This window comes from Pocillopora damicornis, chromosome 3 (assembly GCF_964200805.1).
Source record: "Pocillopora damicornis chromosome 3, jaPocDami1.2, whole genome shotgun sequence".
Taxonomy (NCBI): Eukaryota; Metazoa; Cnidaria; class Anthozoa; order Scleractinia; family Pocilloporidae; genus Pocillopora; species Pocillopora damicornis.
Window position 1 is genome coordinate 12,233,301 of NC_142672.1, and position 16,204 is coordinate 12,249,504.

Below are 16,204 nucleotides of genomic sequence, written 5' to 3' on the forward strand. Positions count from 1 at the left end.
AAAATAACCAATCCTACAATATCGCAGGATATTTGAACTCTATTCGCCCCTTATTTTTACTCTACTTTGTGCAACTGGATAATAACTTACTGTTATCGTGTGTCTATCGGAGGTTCCTCCGGACCCTAATCAACAAAAAGGCCAGAAGCTTGATTGCCTCTATTGATAAAATAAAAATCCTTGTGTGTACCCTTCGCTTTTAAAGGGAAAGACAGTAGTGTCAGAAGAAGGAGTAACCGCATAAAATTCTCAAAAATCGCTCGGGGACACACAAATGGTTACGTTCGGAGTCAGCCGAGTGGGTTAAGCTTTAATGAAATTCGGCATCCTAACCAGTAAATTCGCGCGAGCCAATCGTTGTTTATGCGTTATTTTCTGTTTTCTTCTTCTCGATTTTTTAAAAACAATTTTTTTGCGTTGTTACGGGATGACATACTGTTCTGCGACGTTCTTATTTTTCTGATCTCTCTGTGATCTGTGCTCCGCTGCTCCCTGTTTAAGCACGTCCAATGTCGCAACTTTGTCATTACGCAATATATAACCAAGTAACGTCACGCAATGAAATCTATTCAGTCTTCTGAGCTCACAAACGACGAATACATTTACATGTTCAACAGGTTTTACCATCATATTTCCAATGCAACACAGTATATTTGTATGAAGTAGAGATCACGTTTCTCAGAATTAATCGCAACTTTGAACTGTCTGCTCTAACACAGTCTCATCACCACATGATTCGATCGAGAAGTACGCACGTGATCAGTTATTTTCCATCCCTACAGTCGACAAGTAATTTTCCCATGCCATCAAACATCGTTGTGACCGTGGTTACTGTTTAACTACCTTCCTTAGATTTTTTAAGTATAATTTTCAACATAGAGTTCTTCCTAGCTGTTTGAATCATGTTAATTTGTTTCTTTACGCATCTGAAGTAGTTTAAAAGCGACAATTCTGAGTAAAATTGGTTCAAATCTATATAAATTCATTACAAACATGTTAATGTTTTACGAAACAACCCCCATTCATTGCCCGAATAGCCAATCACCATCGAACATTCCAAATATGGCGGGTGTAGGTATAAAAACTTATTTCAGCCCTTTTCTGGTCCTCTTTTAACTCCGTACGATAGAAAGTGATTTAGTGGTCTCTTGGTGGTAGTTGTATCCTCAACCAATTCAAGGTCATCATGCAGAACGGTGGAAAGCTCCAGTACAAAGTCGGTGAGTTTGAAGGCAATCGAAGCTTGTGATTTTAATTGACACGTGTGATGATTTTGGCTGCTGAAGTGGCATCGACATGTTGGTAGTTTCGGCTTGCAAAGGAAGTTAAGATTTCGTAATTCGATTACACTAATATATAAAAGTTATTTCTTATAATACAGATACTATGAATTCTGTAGTGCTTTGGATGAAAGTTTCTTTGATCGGTTTTGGAAATTTTAAATTCTTGCTTAAGAAAGTTCAAGGAGCTATGTGCATTATCACCTCGTACAGCTTTCACGTGTGTATGTCAGGGCGACATGAACGCAATTGATTTCATAACAAGACTCTGTTATAGAGAGTGAATGCCATAACCAAATTTCCATAAACTGAAAAGTAAGAAATCCTCCGTCTTGAGGTCAGTAAATCCTATCGGGGTTGTTTCAAAGTTGCGCAATTTTGCTTGAGGCAGTTACAGTGCAGTACTCCAGCAAATGGTGTTTTCTATATAAGTTTTCGATAAGAATTGAGTTCACTTTCTCTACAATACGTGTCTGTTGTTTTGATTTAAGAAAACCGCGATATTGCACTCGTTTCCGAATCAAACGCAGAACGAATCGTCTCAGGAACCAGTCAGTTTAGTTTGGCTGTCTCCATAGCAGTTCAACTAGTTGATGCAACTAAGAAGGCACTAGTTTGCCTCAGAATATCTTCATGGCAGTCATATAATTACCCATGATTTCAAACCTCTCGTTTACATGGTTTCTTGTCTGTAAGAAATAAAGTACCTACCCATAGGGAGTGTGCACCAAACTGTGTTTGATTACAAGCGCCCATTAACAGCATTCCTCTTCTAGATTCAATCATTGTGGTACTGATGTGATTTTTTTTTCTTAGAGGGCATGGTAACGAATCTTGCAATTCCAATTGGCCCCTAGTGCGCTCTAGATTTTCTTATCTCTGCCCGCAGGGCATGCATCAGTGATTCGCAAAATACATCCTTAGCTTTGTTGCTGTTTTTTATAATTATATTCAGTTTTACCGGCTGGGCAGTATTTTTGAGCAAATCAAGCTTTTCAATAACTTATTAATCTTGTCTTTTCTCTTTCTCTCTCAAATCACTTTAGTTACTAGCAAATTACTGGCTTTGAAATGAATTTGTGACAGCAAATTTGTCATTAAGGTATCAGAGAAGGAGAAAAAAATATGAAGAGAAGTTATATGTTGATCTCTTGTGGTAGTGTAAGGGTTAAAGAGGAAATTAGACATGAGAAGTAGTGACAAACACAATTATCATTGTCATCATCATCTCATTATAACTGGGGGAACAAAGCAACTGTTCTGGCTAGTCGTCATTAAGTTGTGTCTTATTACCTCCCAGCTGACATCAGCCTGGCTGATTGGGGTCGTAAAGAGATCATCATGGCTGAGAATGAAATGCCTGGTTTGATGGAGATGCGAAAGAAATATGGTCCCACAAAGCCTCTCACAGGAGCTAAAATTGCAGGCTGTCTGCACATGACAATCCAAACTGCTGTTCTTATTGAAACCTTGACTGAATTGGGAGCTGAGGTATTTGTAAATACTGTTTCTTACATATGGATTGTAGAGTGAATGTTAAATTTTGATATAACTGAGCAAAACAATTTCAGGTGCACTGGAACATATAATCTACTATAAACCCTGGTCATTGTTGACTTATTCTGCATCTAGTTGAAGACACTTGAGCAAGAGAAACATCGCAAAGTATATCCACTCAAACAATAGCCAAAAGCACGCTAGAGAAGTGCTATTTTTATCATTATTATTTCTTTTGTATTTAAGAATTGGTTCATGCTTACGTTGCACATATTGAGTCATGAATACCCATGGCAAGTTTGGAGAGCATGAAACAAGTGCAAGAGTCAGAAAGCTTAGTTTTCTGCATTGCTTTAGGAATGAATTATCATAAACTCTTAGGCTAATTTCATCTCTTAAAACTCTTAAAAGAGGTATATGGTCATTAAAAGCTAAGTTTTTTGTTTTTCTCACGATGCAGTCGTGTGATGCAGATCATGATGTTTCGACTAAACGAAATGTTGTGATCTACATCAGATGTGACTACATCATGAGACAAACAAAAAACTTAGCTTTTAATGACCATATACCTCTTTTAAAAGAGGTATATCTTTCAAAAAACTTGGCTTCTATTGTTATTCACCACAATGAATAACCATGACCTTTTCTTTATGGTCATTTATTTTTGTAACAAGTATTGATTAGCAAATTTACTTTCATTTTGAGCTTCAAAAGGTCTATCTCAATTGGAATGGAATGGAAAACTATCTGGAGATGGGAACTTGCAGTTAATGTGAAACCTAGTGTGTCGTGTTATGTATGCATGGCTGTGCTTACATTCCTCTTAGGAATCGGGTAGGACTTGCAGGTGTGTTATGTTGGTCAAGATTTATACTGACAATACAGGTCTTTGCTGTCACAGGTTCAGTGGTCTTCTTGTAATATCTTCTCCACCCAAGACCATGCTGCAGCAGCTATCGCTAAGACAGGTGTTCCAGTGTATGCCTGGAAGGGAGAGACTGATGAGGAGTATGTCTGGTGTATTGAGCAGACCCTTGTCTTCCCTGATGGAGAGCCACTGAACATGATCCTTGATGATGGTGGTGACCTCACCAACCTTGTTCACGACAAATATCCCCAGTTTTTGCCAAGTATGTTAGAGGTTGATTCATGCTTCTTGATAGATATGTAATGGATAAAATTGCCACTTAGCACTGCATGAATATTTTCATTTTGTTGGGTAATATTTTGGTAAATTGATGACTTAATGATTTGCCCATAATTGGACCTAAATTGAACACCCTAATATCAGAATGCATATTCTCCATAATGTTTTCTATACATTTCCAAAGGTGCTGACAAAGAGAATTTGTTTAAAAATCAAGAGCTTTTTTAGTTAGTGATCATTTTCTCTGTTCTCATAACCTTTGTGGGTGATTCATGGGTGGTATTGTAAGGAGGAGTGAGGTGCTAATCATTCTAAGTGGTTAAGGGGATAAGCTCTGGCTTTGAACAAGGTAGTTTTACAGCCCCTCCCCACATGAAAAGAGTGTGAATGAGCACCAGCAAATTTTTAGGGAAATCTATCAAAATTCTGGGAATAAAGTGTTCTGATACTTTTTAGAAGCCAGCATCAAATGAACAGTACCTGGCAAAGGTTAAAATTTATGTCAGATCACCATAGGCTTTTATTGCTTTGTCTGCTTCAAGTAGCCAGCAAAAACACTGGCTGCTGATGCTTCTGAAGACCACTGGGTAACCTTTGATAGACTAAAATCTCACTCAGAGTATGTAACAATCCTGCCAGTTTCCATGTGTAACTTGACCCTTTCATTCCCAAGATTACGATATATTTTTTCTCTGAACTGTTTGTAATCGATTTCTGATAATTTTTGTATGAATAATTTGGTGCTAATACAAATAATATTCCTTAATTTTTTTTCTCTCTGCCTCTCTGTTTGTATAAATATTTACACACTGTAAAGAGAAATTCCTCCTTCTGTCACTCTGGGGAGTGAAAGGATTTAGTTGGAAAAACTCCAGTAAAGAGACTCGCTTAGCTCCTGTGCTGATTCTTATCTCTGTTTGTGTGATTAAACTATTTATTGTTTTACTTTAGAAAAGTTAACTTACATGATATACAATTTTTATATTCCAGAAATAAAGGGACTTTCAGAAGAGACCACGACTGGTGTACATAACTTGTACAAAATGCTTGAGCAAGGCAAACTGAAGGTGCCAGCCATTAATGTCAATGACTCTGTTACCAAGAGCAAATTTGACAACCTGTATGGAATCCGTGAATCTCTTGTTGACGGTCTGAAGAGAGCAACAGACATCATGCTTGCTGGAAAAGTCTGTGTTGTAGCTGGATATGGAGATGTTGGCAAAGGATCAGTACAGTCTCTCCGTGGTTTTGGTGCTCGTGTTCTGGTCACTGAAATTGATCCCATCAATGCCCTTCAAGCTGCCATGGAAGGTAAAGTATGCAAAAGATATGCAACTTGTCAGCTTTCTGTAAAGAAAAGAGAGTACTCGCTGGGTGTTGTGTTATTGGAAATTGTGGTTGAAGTTTTCTTAAACTGAAAGAAACCACAATAAATAAAAATTTTAATTTGAATACAGTGTAATTCAACATTAGATAGTTCTGTAAGAATCCTTGTCAGCCTAGATTTAAGAGCTAAGGTGTTGTGATTTTTTAAGTGTTAAAGCTGCTAGCAAGAGTTTAAATGTGGAGATGCAAGTAGAATGCTCATACTAATAATGAATAACAATGATTAAGTGTTTTGATATGCTTTGTGTTGCCCTTGTTTGATTAACAGGATACGAAGTTGTTACCATGGAAGAAGCTGCCTCACAGGGACAGATCTTTGTCACATCAACAGGATGTAGTGGAATCATCACTTCAGAACACTTCTTGAAGATGAAGGATGATGCCATCATCTGCAATGTTGGCCATTTTGATTGTGAAATTGATGTTGCATGGCTCAATGAAAACTGTAAAAAGGACAACATCAAACCTCAGGTACAAAGCATCTTCTGTGACTCTCTTCATAACTAAAATGCAAATCCAGATTTACCAGTAATGTTTAAAAAAAAGAAAGAAAAAGAAAGAAAAAGACATGAAAAAACCATATCACTCCCAAGGTCTGATGAGTAATTATCCTTGCTGTCTACCATTTAATTCTTTTGATACTACTTCAAAGAATTTAGTTGTCAATCAACTATTGATTCTCCAATTTATGTTTTCATTTATTCTATCACTTGTCTGCTTGATATTGTACCAATATAGTAAGGAGAAATTCTGTCTCGGTCACTTTTGGAGGGAAAGGCTTAACTGATGAACCACAGTGGAAATGGAAATCACACTGATATGAACACTGCTCCAATTTAGGTTTCCTAGTTTGAACTGTTGACCCAAGATTCAAGATTTCATTTAATTTTACATTAGGTTGACCGATACGCCCTCCCCAATGGTCGTCACATCATCTTACTTGCTGAGGGCCGTCTAGTAAATCTTGGCTGTGCCATGGGACATCCATCATTTGTCATGAGCAACTCTTTCACCAACCAGGTCATGGCTCAGATTGAACTTTGGGAGAAGACAAGTGAATACAAAATTGGTGTTTACATGCTGCCCAAGAAGGTGAGAGAATCTCTGGCAAGATACTTGATGATGAGCTTTAAAGGTCCATGATTGGTGATTGTTTGAAAGGCAGAACCACTCTTGTTATGATATTATTCATTTCCCTGATAATTTTGCATCCCTTTTGCATCAAAGATCTGCAAGCCACATGAAATTCTCCCAACATTTACTTATCGGGTCTCTTTGTACACACATGTGAATGCTACATATGTATCTCTTGGCTGTTGTCCTGACTTGTATGACCAATATTGTTGACAGGGTTGTAAAAATGCAATATTGCCAAGAAAGCTGGATTGCTGATTGCATCTGGGTTGAGAGATTTCTAAGTTTTGAGAGTTATGAAAAGTAGTTGAGCTCACTACATTAATTGAACTGCAAAAGGAAATGTAGGTGTGGAAATGTCTGATTTATCAGATTTGGAACTCTCATTCCCATGGTTTAGTGGCATAAAATAACCCACACAAGTCTTAGGAGAATGCTAAAAAAGTTTGTACAATACTCTTTTCCGAAGAGTGATGCATAAACTTTTTCTGTGTTCTTCCAACATCTTGCTAAGAGTTATTACATTGGTTAATGGAATGGAAAGGGCAGTCTGTTGCTTTTATAAAATAACTATAGGACAGGTTTTTGACCAATGAGAGTGCCTGTAGTATCTCAGTTATACAATAATAATATTTAAATGCATACATTTTAATTGTCTTTCTAGCTTGATGAAGAAGTTGCCAGGTTGCATTTGGACCATCTTGGAGTTAAGATGACCAAGCTTAGTGACAAACAAGCCAATTACTTGGGAATACCCTCTGATGGACCTTACAAACCCTCTCACTACCGCTACTAAATACCCCTTTTTGGGATTGGACAAGACAGTGGACTTTTAACAACAAATTAATTTCCTTACATGTGTTTGTGGAGATGTTTATTCCTCTACGTCGTAAACTTTGGTGTCAGTGGCGCTATTTATTATAATTGTGTTGCTTAAATAAACAAATAAGCCTACTGATTGGGAATACTTTGGTAAGTTGTTCTACAATGTAAAATTGCCCTATTTCCACCTCAAGCTGTCAAATACCTCAAAATGGGAATCTGGGAATAATGAGCAAGTCTGTACTGGAGCCCAGTGTCCCACCCTTGCCGGAGCTCACCTGGTTTCCCCAGTATGAAGCGGCTATGAGTGTTATTATTGGATGAAATGCTTTTATGATGCAAGGTTACCCCTCTCCCCCCCCCCCCCCCACAACATTTCATCAGCCTTTCCTAATAGTTAGCTAGTACCCATATGTACTCCTGGGTGGAGGGTGGAACTGTGCAAGTAAACTGGAGATCCCAAGGACACAACACATTGACCGGCCAGGTCTTGGACCCAGAGCTCAGTGCACAGATCATTTAGCCACTGCTTTGCAGCCTGATGAACAAGTGTGCCAACGTTTTTCTTTGGAGCCATGGAGTGATTCTTGGTGTTTTGCATCATTTCAAGATTTGATCTTTAACATAAGTTTTGAAAGCCTCTTGTAAGGAGTAAGGGAGGCTCAAACCCCAATGAAGCCTTTACACCCTAACATCAGTATGCATATTCTCCATACTATTCTCCATACATTTTCAAAGAGGCAGACAAAGAGAATCTGTTCAACAATCGAGAGCAGCTTTAGTTAATGGTCATCTCCTCTACTCTCATGACTTTCATTTTTGATTCAGGGGTGATAGGGTAAGGAGAAGTTAGATGCTAGTCACTCTAAGGGGCCATAGGTTGAGAAGTTTTCTTAAGTTAGCAATTGTCGCCCTGGTAATTGGTTACATACGATATGAATATTTGCAAAGATTTGCTCGCTAGTAATAAGCAAGATATTTCTCCCCCTTGAAATATTTGCAAGTATATTTCCTCTCCAGACTGAAAAGCTGCGTTGAAAAACTTTTTGATACTTTGTTTCTGGGCGATTGACTCGAACCGTTTCTTATGGAAAGAAGAGTTTAAAACATAATATGGGGTGGTAAATAGCGGATGATGATGAGCCACGACCACGGTTTTGCATGTGTGGTTCACTCCCAGGAATCATATTAGATTGTGTGACTCATTTTGATCTAATTCAATGACACCTTGTACCACTTAGAGTTACTGAATTTCGGTTCACTTTATTTTGCTTGGAGTTAAGATTTTAAAAGTGCTGCTTCCAGTAACGGTACTTGCTCTCTTGACAGCGAGAGGCACACGGTACTGGAAAGAAAATAACCAGGAAGACAAAAAATAAATCTCTCTCTCAACAATTTCAAAAAAATTCCAGCGAAAAAATTGACGATAATACGCGAACCTCGTTTTATTGGTGTAAAATTAAATTCGTGTAAGAAATTAGATCTTGAGAGGTAAAGGTCGCGGGTCTAAAGAAACATTCACACTTCAGTCTTGGAGCTTTGGATCGTCACTTAAACGATTTGTCGAAAGAATCGATATTCGACTTGATTGAGTCTGTTGCGTTTAATTTTGTAATGGACGAGCTATTGTCGATTGTCTCATAGGACAAAAAGGACTGTGTTTCCTTTGCCTCTGCGTTTGTGATCTCTTTCACTCTTGACGTCATGTCTTCGTTGTTCGATTCACTTGGTCCCAGTTTCCCCTCGTCATGTGAAAGCCTGTCACTTAAAACTCAATATCCAGACTGTGTGGAAGAGGCTGTGAATTATATTTACACCAAACGAGCGAATGATTTTTTGCACTTTACAAGGGTAAAAGTCTACGTCTGCAGTGAATCCCAACATGTTGGTTCCTCTCTATTATTTAGAGGAGGAATACTGCATACAATTTTGGTAAAAATTGGTTGTTCTTGGAAGTTAACCATAGGAATTCGACCTGCGAACAACAGTGAGCCTTGATGTTATATATTAGATGGCTAATTTTCATAAACCTGGCCGGGAGGTGATTTGAAGTGAAATTGCTGAAGACTGATGATTTTTCCTCTCGGAATAATGAGGACGTCAAACGCTCTCGTATGCGCAGGATTTTTAAAGAGAGGGGCGATTTTTGCTGTTTGCCTATTCGTGTTTTGCGAATGGTTTATCTACTACATGGTGATACTTCAATGTTCGTGGCCGGTATTTACTATCGAGGAACATGCAAAGTCCTCCGAACCTCTCAGGACCATGTTACTGACCGATACACACTTGCTAGGGTCGAAAGATGGCCATTGGTTTGACAAACTGCGGAGAGAATGGCAAATGGAAAGAGCTTTTCAAACAGCTGTGTCCTATTTCAAACCAGATGTCATCTTTTTACTTGGGGATCTGTTCGATGAGGGTATGAAATGTGGTGATGAGGTAAGGCTGCCTAGATAGGTGCAGAGGATTTCTCTGTGTGATTTTTTTTAATGCAAAATATTTATTTTAAAGCGTAAAAATCCTGTGAAAAACCTACACGAGCAGGCAACAGCGTTAACTGGTACACAAACACATAAGCTGGTGACAGATGTGCAGTTGAAGGAGTTACTTGTCTCCATTTAGATTAAAACATTTCAGCTTGCTAGAACTCACCAACATCGTGGTCTCATTATTTTATAAATAAGAAATTTGTAATTTAACTCAGAAATATAGATCTGATGAGTAGTTATCTGGGTCCTATCAGAAAAACCACTCCTTCTTTGTTATTCCCTCAAGTTTTTGCTGTTGAATTTCCAAACCTTTTAAAATTTTTATCTTGAATGTAAAGAAGTAGCTTATTTTGTGACTGGTGAGGCTTAAAACTTTAGCAAGACAGGTCTGTAGAATGTTCATGTTTGGAATTGTTGTGGAGATCAGGCACAGATACTCTGGACAGACATCAATGTTTGCACCAAGGTAGGAATTGCCAGGTGAGATCTCAGAAACCAGGCCTGTCAGGTTTACCTTGTTCACAGAAAGAGGCACTAAAATAAAACACAGCTCAATGACTTGAAGTTTGTGAAGGAATATGGGATAATTTTCACACGTACCAGTAGCCACCAGTAAATTAAATTAATGAAACAGAATATTTCACTGTAAAACAGGAATGGAATAAGTACATCCAGCGTTTTCACAAGATGTTTCGTCATTCAACTCATACCAAATTTTATGTTGTGGTGGGGAATCATGACATTGGATTTCACTATGAGTAAGTGTAAAAGAATATATTCATAAACTTTATTTTAATGCCCTTTAGGCACAGATTCACCATGTTATAAGTTATTTAACAAACATTCCATGAGTGCATGTTGGGTATGAGTTGACTATAACCAAAACTTGTATCCAACAAGCACAAATGGAATAATTGTTTCATTAAATTTCATGAAATCCTGAATGTTTGGATGTTTGGAGCTTTTGTCAGCCCTGCTACAGTTGGTGCAATGCATTTAAGGTGACTCAGAATATGACTTTATAACAGGAGTTGAGTGAACCAACAGAACACAAGAAATGTTATATTCGGGATTCAAATTGTCAAATTGTCTGTCTTGGTAGCTCATGGGAGTTTAAAGTTAAGGAGTGTGCTTGTTGAGGTTTTTACTTGACATTTTTTTTGCGTTTGTCTTTAAAGGGCATCTGGTGATCAGCATCTCTTTCAACGATTTTCAGCTGAGTTTGACTCTCCCTCAGTAAAACTACTGAACATTAGAGGAAACTTGTAAGTACTGTTGTTGTCTTTTTTTGGTTTTTTAGCCTTAAGTAAACTTCACAGTCCATTAGAAATCTACTTTTCCATGATAGTACTTGTTTCAGGGGTTTCATGAAAAGTCAGTTACTAGCAGTGTGCTGTGGCCTATAAGACCTCTTACTGTCATCTGTTTAATCTCTAACCTGGGTTTCCCCTTACGGTCCCTTTCCAGTCACAGTTGCCTATAACCTCATCAGCAGCTGCATGTGGAAAAAATTAACTGTCATTGAAAACCCTGTTTGTTTCCTTTTAAACTTTCTACTTTGGAGACTTCCCCTCAAATAGGTATTTTCCCAATATGATAAACCTTGGGGAAGGTAATGAATATTTTTTTGATGCTGTGTAGTTTCACATTCTAATTGTTTTATTGCATTTAATGCAGTTAAATGCAATTTAACAGAATTAACAACAAAGAGCATCAGCATTCTCTTGTAGTCAACGGTTTTTGCACATGTGCATACATCAGATTTCCATGTGCCCTTTGGTTGAGGCATTCTTGCATGTGATTCAAGCATGAACTTGCATCATCGTGAGAGGTAGCAGCTCATTGTTTTCCCCGCCCCTTCCCTCCTTGTGTGGGGGCTCCTTCCTTTCCTTGTGTGGGGGCTCATGGCTGGGTTGCCAGGATTTGTCAGCCATAGGGGAAGTCTCCATCTAGGAGCTGGCTGCCAATAGTGGAAGCTCCTGGATGTTTCAGGCACCCAACCTCCACCTAGTGATGCAGTTGTTAATTATTAATTTTCACTGTAGGTTTGTCCTAGTGAACTCCATAGCACTGCAAGGTGATGAATGTTCCATGTGTTCCGAGGCTATGACTCAACTAATGAATGTGGCTAACAAACTGAACTGTCACAGAGAGAGGTCTAGTAAAAAAGTTTATGAAGATGTGATCAAAAAAGAGAAGAAAACATGTGATCTACCCAAGGATTCTCCAGCCCCTATACTTATTCAGGTATTAGACATTTTTAGTACCTCAAGTTGTTGTGATGATATCTTAAGGCATTATGTTTATACTAGTTAAATCGAGGAGGTCCATGCCTTTGGTAAAATAGTGAGATAACATGTGCATTTATCCACGGTAAAAGTAAAATACATTCCATTTATTACCATCACAGAGTAATGAAGTGACACAATGGCCTCTGGTGTACTACTCTCCAAAGCTTTCTAGCAAACTTTCAGAGTGACTCAGAGAACTATGTGTTGGTTATTTTGATGTCAATTATCTTTATGGTGATTAATGAAGCTACACACTTTACCTCTGGCATTTCATTTCAGTAGTTACTACACTGACTAATGTTGGAGTAGCATAAGTTCAATCTTCTTCAAAATCTGAATAATTTTTAGGCTTTCTTTTTCCATAACTCTCTCAATTGAAAGTTGTGTTTAAATCAACTTGATACATATCATTCACTCACCAAGTATTATTCATTGTCCAAATTTGGGATAAAATTCCTTTCTTTGCAGAGAAAGAATGACTCACTGAAATTTTCTTCCTCCATGACTTAATCCGGTTTTTAGGTCTTACTTACTGAAAATTTTAGTCCCAAGTGTCAGTTTACTTATTCTTCATGCTATTCTTTCTGCATTTCCTGTGGTACTGAATAGGGAGAATTCATCTAACAATTAAGAGCTTGACTAGGCGGTGATCATTTCCTTTATTGAATTTTTGGTTCAGCTGTCATAAGGTAGGAAGAAATTAGATGCTTATCACTCTTAGGGGGTCAAAGGCCTTACCACAGTTCAGCTGTGATGATAGATTTGACACAGCTGACATTGTCATAAATATATCTCTTTTGCAGCATTTTCCGTTGTACCGTAGAAATGAAGTGAGATGTACAGGAGTTGATGCCCCTCCTGACGAGGAAAAGCGCTCCAAAAACAGAGAGAAATGGGAAGTGGTTTCCAAGGAGATGTCTCAAAAGCTTTTGTCATTACTACGTCCACGCCTAGTACTGAGTGGCCACACCCATCATGGCTGCTATCTGTTGCACGATGATGGTACCCCTGAAATGACGATTCCTTCGTTCAGCTGGAGGAATAGAAATAATCCTAGTTTTGTTTTGGTAAGTTTATCAGATAGAATAGCTGTGAATTAAGTGTTAAGAGGATTCCAGGGTTGTGTTGGTTCTGCTTCAATACGCCGGGATGTGATTGTTGTTAATAACTAGCGTCACCCTCTCAACTCATTAGAAAAGCTACAACAACGACCTTCCGATTAGTACTTCGGATGCTCTACCGAGTGTTCCCGATTAGAGTCGAACCTATGACCTTCCGATTAGTGTTTCGGATGCTCTATCGAGTGTTCCCGATAAGAATCGAACCTAAGACCTTCCGATTAGTACTTCGGATGCTCTACCACTGAGCTAAAGATGACTCGTAATGTCCATTCTTCTCATTCTTTTTGCCGCTCTATTGAATATTCCTTGCCACAATTATTTTCCTCCAAGGTGTGTCCGTGGAGAATTTTAGGCAACAGAAGCTTCAAAGAGTTAACTTTGGTGTTTATTTTCCCTTTTTAGAGCGTCATTTCCCCGGAAAAGTTCGCTCTGTCAAAATGTTTTATTCCTCGGGAGAGCACGGTAATTGCAGTGTATATCGTTGGAGGAATCGTGTTTGTTGTAATGAACTTTGGACTTACATATACATCCCTTAGAACTCGTAGAAAATTCAACTCTTGTGTTAGATGACACAGGGTCTATTAATGCAAAATGTCTGTGGTTTATTTTTCCTGTCCTGAACAAAGATATGTTGCAAATGAATTGTAAATGAATTTCAGTGAGTCCTTAATTTATAGTAAATACATAAGAAAATTGTCTCGAGACCATTTTAAGCTATGGAGGGGGAAACGAAATAAAACTGCGATAGAATTACGACGTGTTTGCTGGACTTGCATCGTTTTGCATCTGCATAATGATAGACAAAAGTATCTTATTTACAGAAAAGTATTTTATCAAGCACATTTTGGATTCTCATGAGTGCGATTTCCGTGGGGGGATTTTTCTTGTCGGAGTTGAGAAATGTTGCCTAATTTAGAGACATGGATTTCTTTTGGTAATTTTTCGAACGATTTGAAGGCTAGGAAACAATCAGCAATAAATAATCACAATGGTAATTGAAATTTGGTTGAATACCACTCTAGTGGAAATATGAAGTGAATGGTCCTCTCTGGCCGGAGGGGACTGGAAGAGAAAGAGAGAACCTAGGTAACTTTGATCAACAGTTGGTGCAATTTGTTGCTAAACGCTGTACTGCTCAAGTTGTAAACGAGAACCAAAGTGTGGAAAAAAAAAGAAGCACAAGCAATTTTGATGTTAGAACTTCCTACCAGGTGGCAATTTGGAACGTTTACGTCTCAAGCAGTGGATACTATTTTGTCCAACAATACCTCCACCTCGTTCCCAGATTCGACGAAGTGAGAGGACCCTGGAAAAGAGGATGGCAACAATTCTTCTGATTTGTTCCCATGATCCTTAGGACAAGTGATGCCGAAAGGCGGAACACACGTATTGCCAATTTCCAAATGGCTGATGTCTCTTTCTGCTCGTTTCTTTCACTAAAAGCTTTTGCCGTTTAAGTAAACAAACTTAAACTTGGCAGCACATTACGGACAGTTAAACGAAAATTTGTTCTGAGTGGAGACTTCTTTAAGTAGATGCTCAATCTGCTCAAAAACGTTCACCAACCATACATTCTCTTAAAATTTGGGTTTTGTTTCTCCAGAATTGAGTGGCAATCTGGGCCGAAGTCTTCTGTGATCTGCCTGTGCGAGGGTCGCTTCTTTTGTGGCTTTGACAGACGACTCAGGGCGTGAAATTAATTTTTTTTCTGATAGCCACCTGGTTCCTAAATTCTTCAAAGTGGTAGCCAATTCAAAAAAAGTTGGTCGCCATTTTCAAAGACAAACAAAATCTTTCTTTACGCTGTCAGCGTTCTAGATAGACCCTCCAAAATTAAGTTAGGGAAAAGATCTTTAACGTGCTACAAAGAGGACACTAGGATGGATGATATACAAATTTCAGGCTCATCTAAATCCAAGATGGCGTCTAGTTATCGCTCGAGATGCATGTGCTACGTTTTGGAAACAAACTTAACGAGGAAGTTTGTAAGGATTTATCTTTGCAAATCTTTTTAATTCACTATATCTCTTGGTAAGGTTATGATGAAACGTTCTGGTCGCCAATTTGGCGACTAACTTTCAGGATTTTGTCGCCAAAGTGAAAAATTTAGGCGCATTGGCGCCTGTATTAGGCGCAATTTCACGCCCTGCCGACTTCCGTATGCTTTAAGAGAAAACAATGTTAACAGCTGCAGTTTGCCTGTATGCTCGCTTTTTGAAACAACGTAGATGCCGGTTTAACGTATAAAAATACAGGCGATTTTCAAGTTGGTAAACAAAATTATTGAAAAGCACAGGATCGAAAAAGCCTTAAGATTAATCTCACTAACTGTCAAAGGCAACAAAAAAAAAAAACCGCACACTGTTTGATTTTGCCTGAATACTCCTGTCTTGATCTTGACAATACTTTAAGTGGCCTAGAGGCAAATATGTACTCCACAAGACACTGTCAAATTAATTTATTTTGTGCAAGATTAGTTAAGATTTCTTTGTTAGATTCGACGAGTCATAATGCTCTTGTGATATTCAGCTGATCATGGGTCCTTTAGACCAATCAATTCGCAGGCACAAATCTTCCATCATTTCTAGTTAAAAGTGTTTTATTGCTGTTATTAAGAAAACGTTTGATGTTCACCGCAATTTGACAGCTGTTCATTTTAATTTCACTGAATTTATTTTGTCTTTGGAATAATTTATTTGATATCTCGTTTCCTTTACCGGCCCCGGCTTTCTTTTGTTTTCTTTCTCCACCTAAACCAATTCTTTTGGGTTGTGTGAATTGAATTGAGACAAGGCACAATATTTGTGGCGAATTAAGTGAGTAAAATCCCTTTTTCTTGATAACCCTGTTTGAGTGTTTTACCAAGCTGATGGTTATTGCGAGCCATTATTTTGCACTTATGGGAAAACTTTTCAACTACGTACGTCAGAACAGAGGGACGGAGTTTATTTACAAGTGTGAGAAAGAACAAAAAAATTGTCTTTATAAATCGAAATTGACTTTTGCGCCGTTGTTGAGGTGATAACTCGATAGCATT

At 38.2% G+C, this 16,204-nt stretch overlaps 2 protein-coding genes and 1 long non-coding RNA gene across 3 annotated transcripts; 2 read left to right on the forward strand and 1 right to left on the reverse strand.

Annotated features, from left to right (window-relative positions):
* Window positions 1-290: 290 nt before the first annotated feature.
* On the reverse strand, window positions 291-2,127 carry LOC113668872 (uncharacterized). The gene is made up of 2 exons (XR_016184633.1): window positions 1,992-2,127; window positions 291-1,312 (listed from the first exon to the last, which is right to left on the reverse strand). It is a non-coding gene; the product is annotated as an uncharacterized LOC113668872 (long non-coding RNA).
* Window positions 1,108-7,409, forward strand: LOC113668871 (adenosylhomocysteinase B). Its single transcript, XM_027184824.2, has 7 exons — window positions 1,108-1,220; window positions 2,581-2,771; window positions 3,679-3,907; window positions 4,915-5,235; window positions 5,579-5,781; window positions 6,208-6,402; window positions 7,109-7,409. The coding sequence occupies exons 1-7, from the start codon at window positions 1,187-1,189 to the stop codon at window positions 7,238-7,240; spliced, it is 1,305 nt and encodes a 434-aa protein (XP_027040625.2). The 5' UTR covers window positions 1,108-1,186; the 3' UTR covers window positions 7,241-7,409.
* Window positions 7,410-9,006: 1,597 nt separating this feature from the next.
* Window positions 9,007-13,917, forward strand: LOC113668887 (metallophosphoesterase 1). The gene is made up of 6 exons (XM_027184859.2): window positions 9,007-9,705; window positions 10,410-10,513; window positions 10,934-11,020; window positions 11,801-12,002; window positions 12,850-13,113; window positions 13,570-13,917. Exons 1-6 carry the CDS (start codon window positions 9,337-9,339, stop codon window positions 13,735-13,737), a joined length of 1,194 nt encoding a protein of 397 aa, XP_027040660.2. The 5' UTR covers window positions 9,007-9,336; the 3' UTR covers window positions 13,738-13,917.
* Window positions 13,918-16,204: the final 2,287 nt, after the last annotated feature.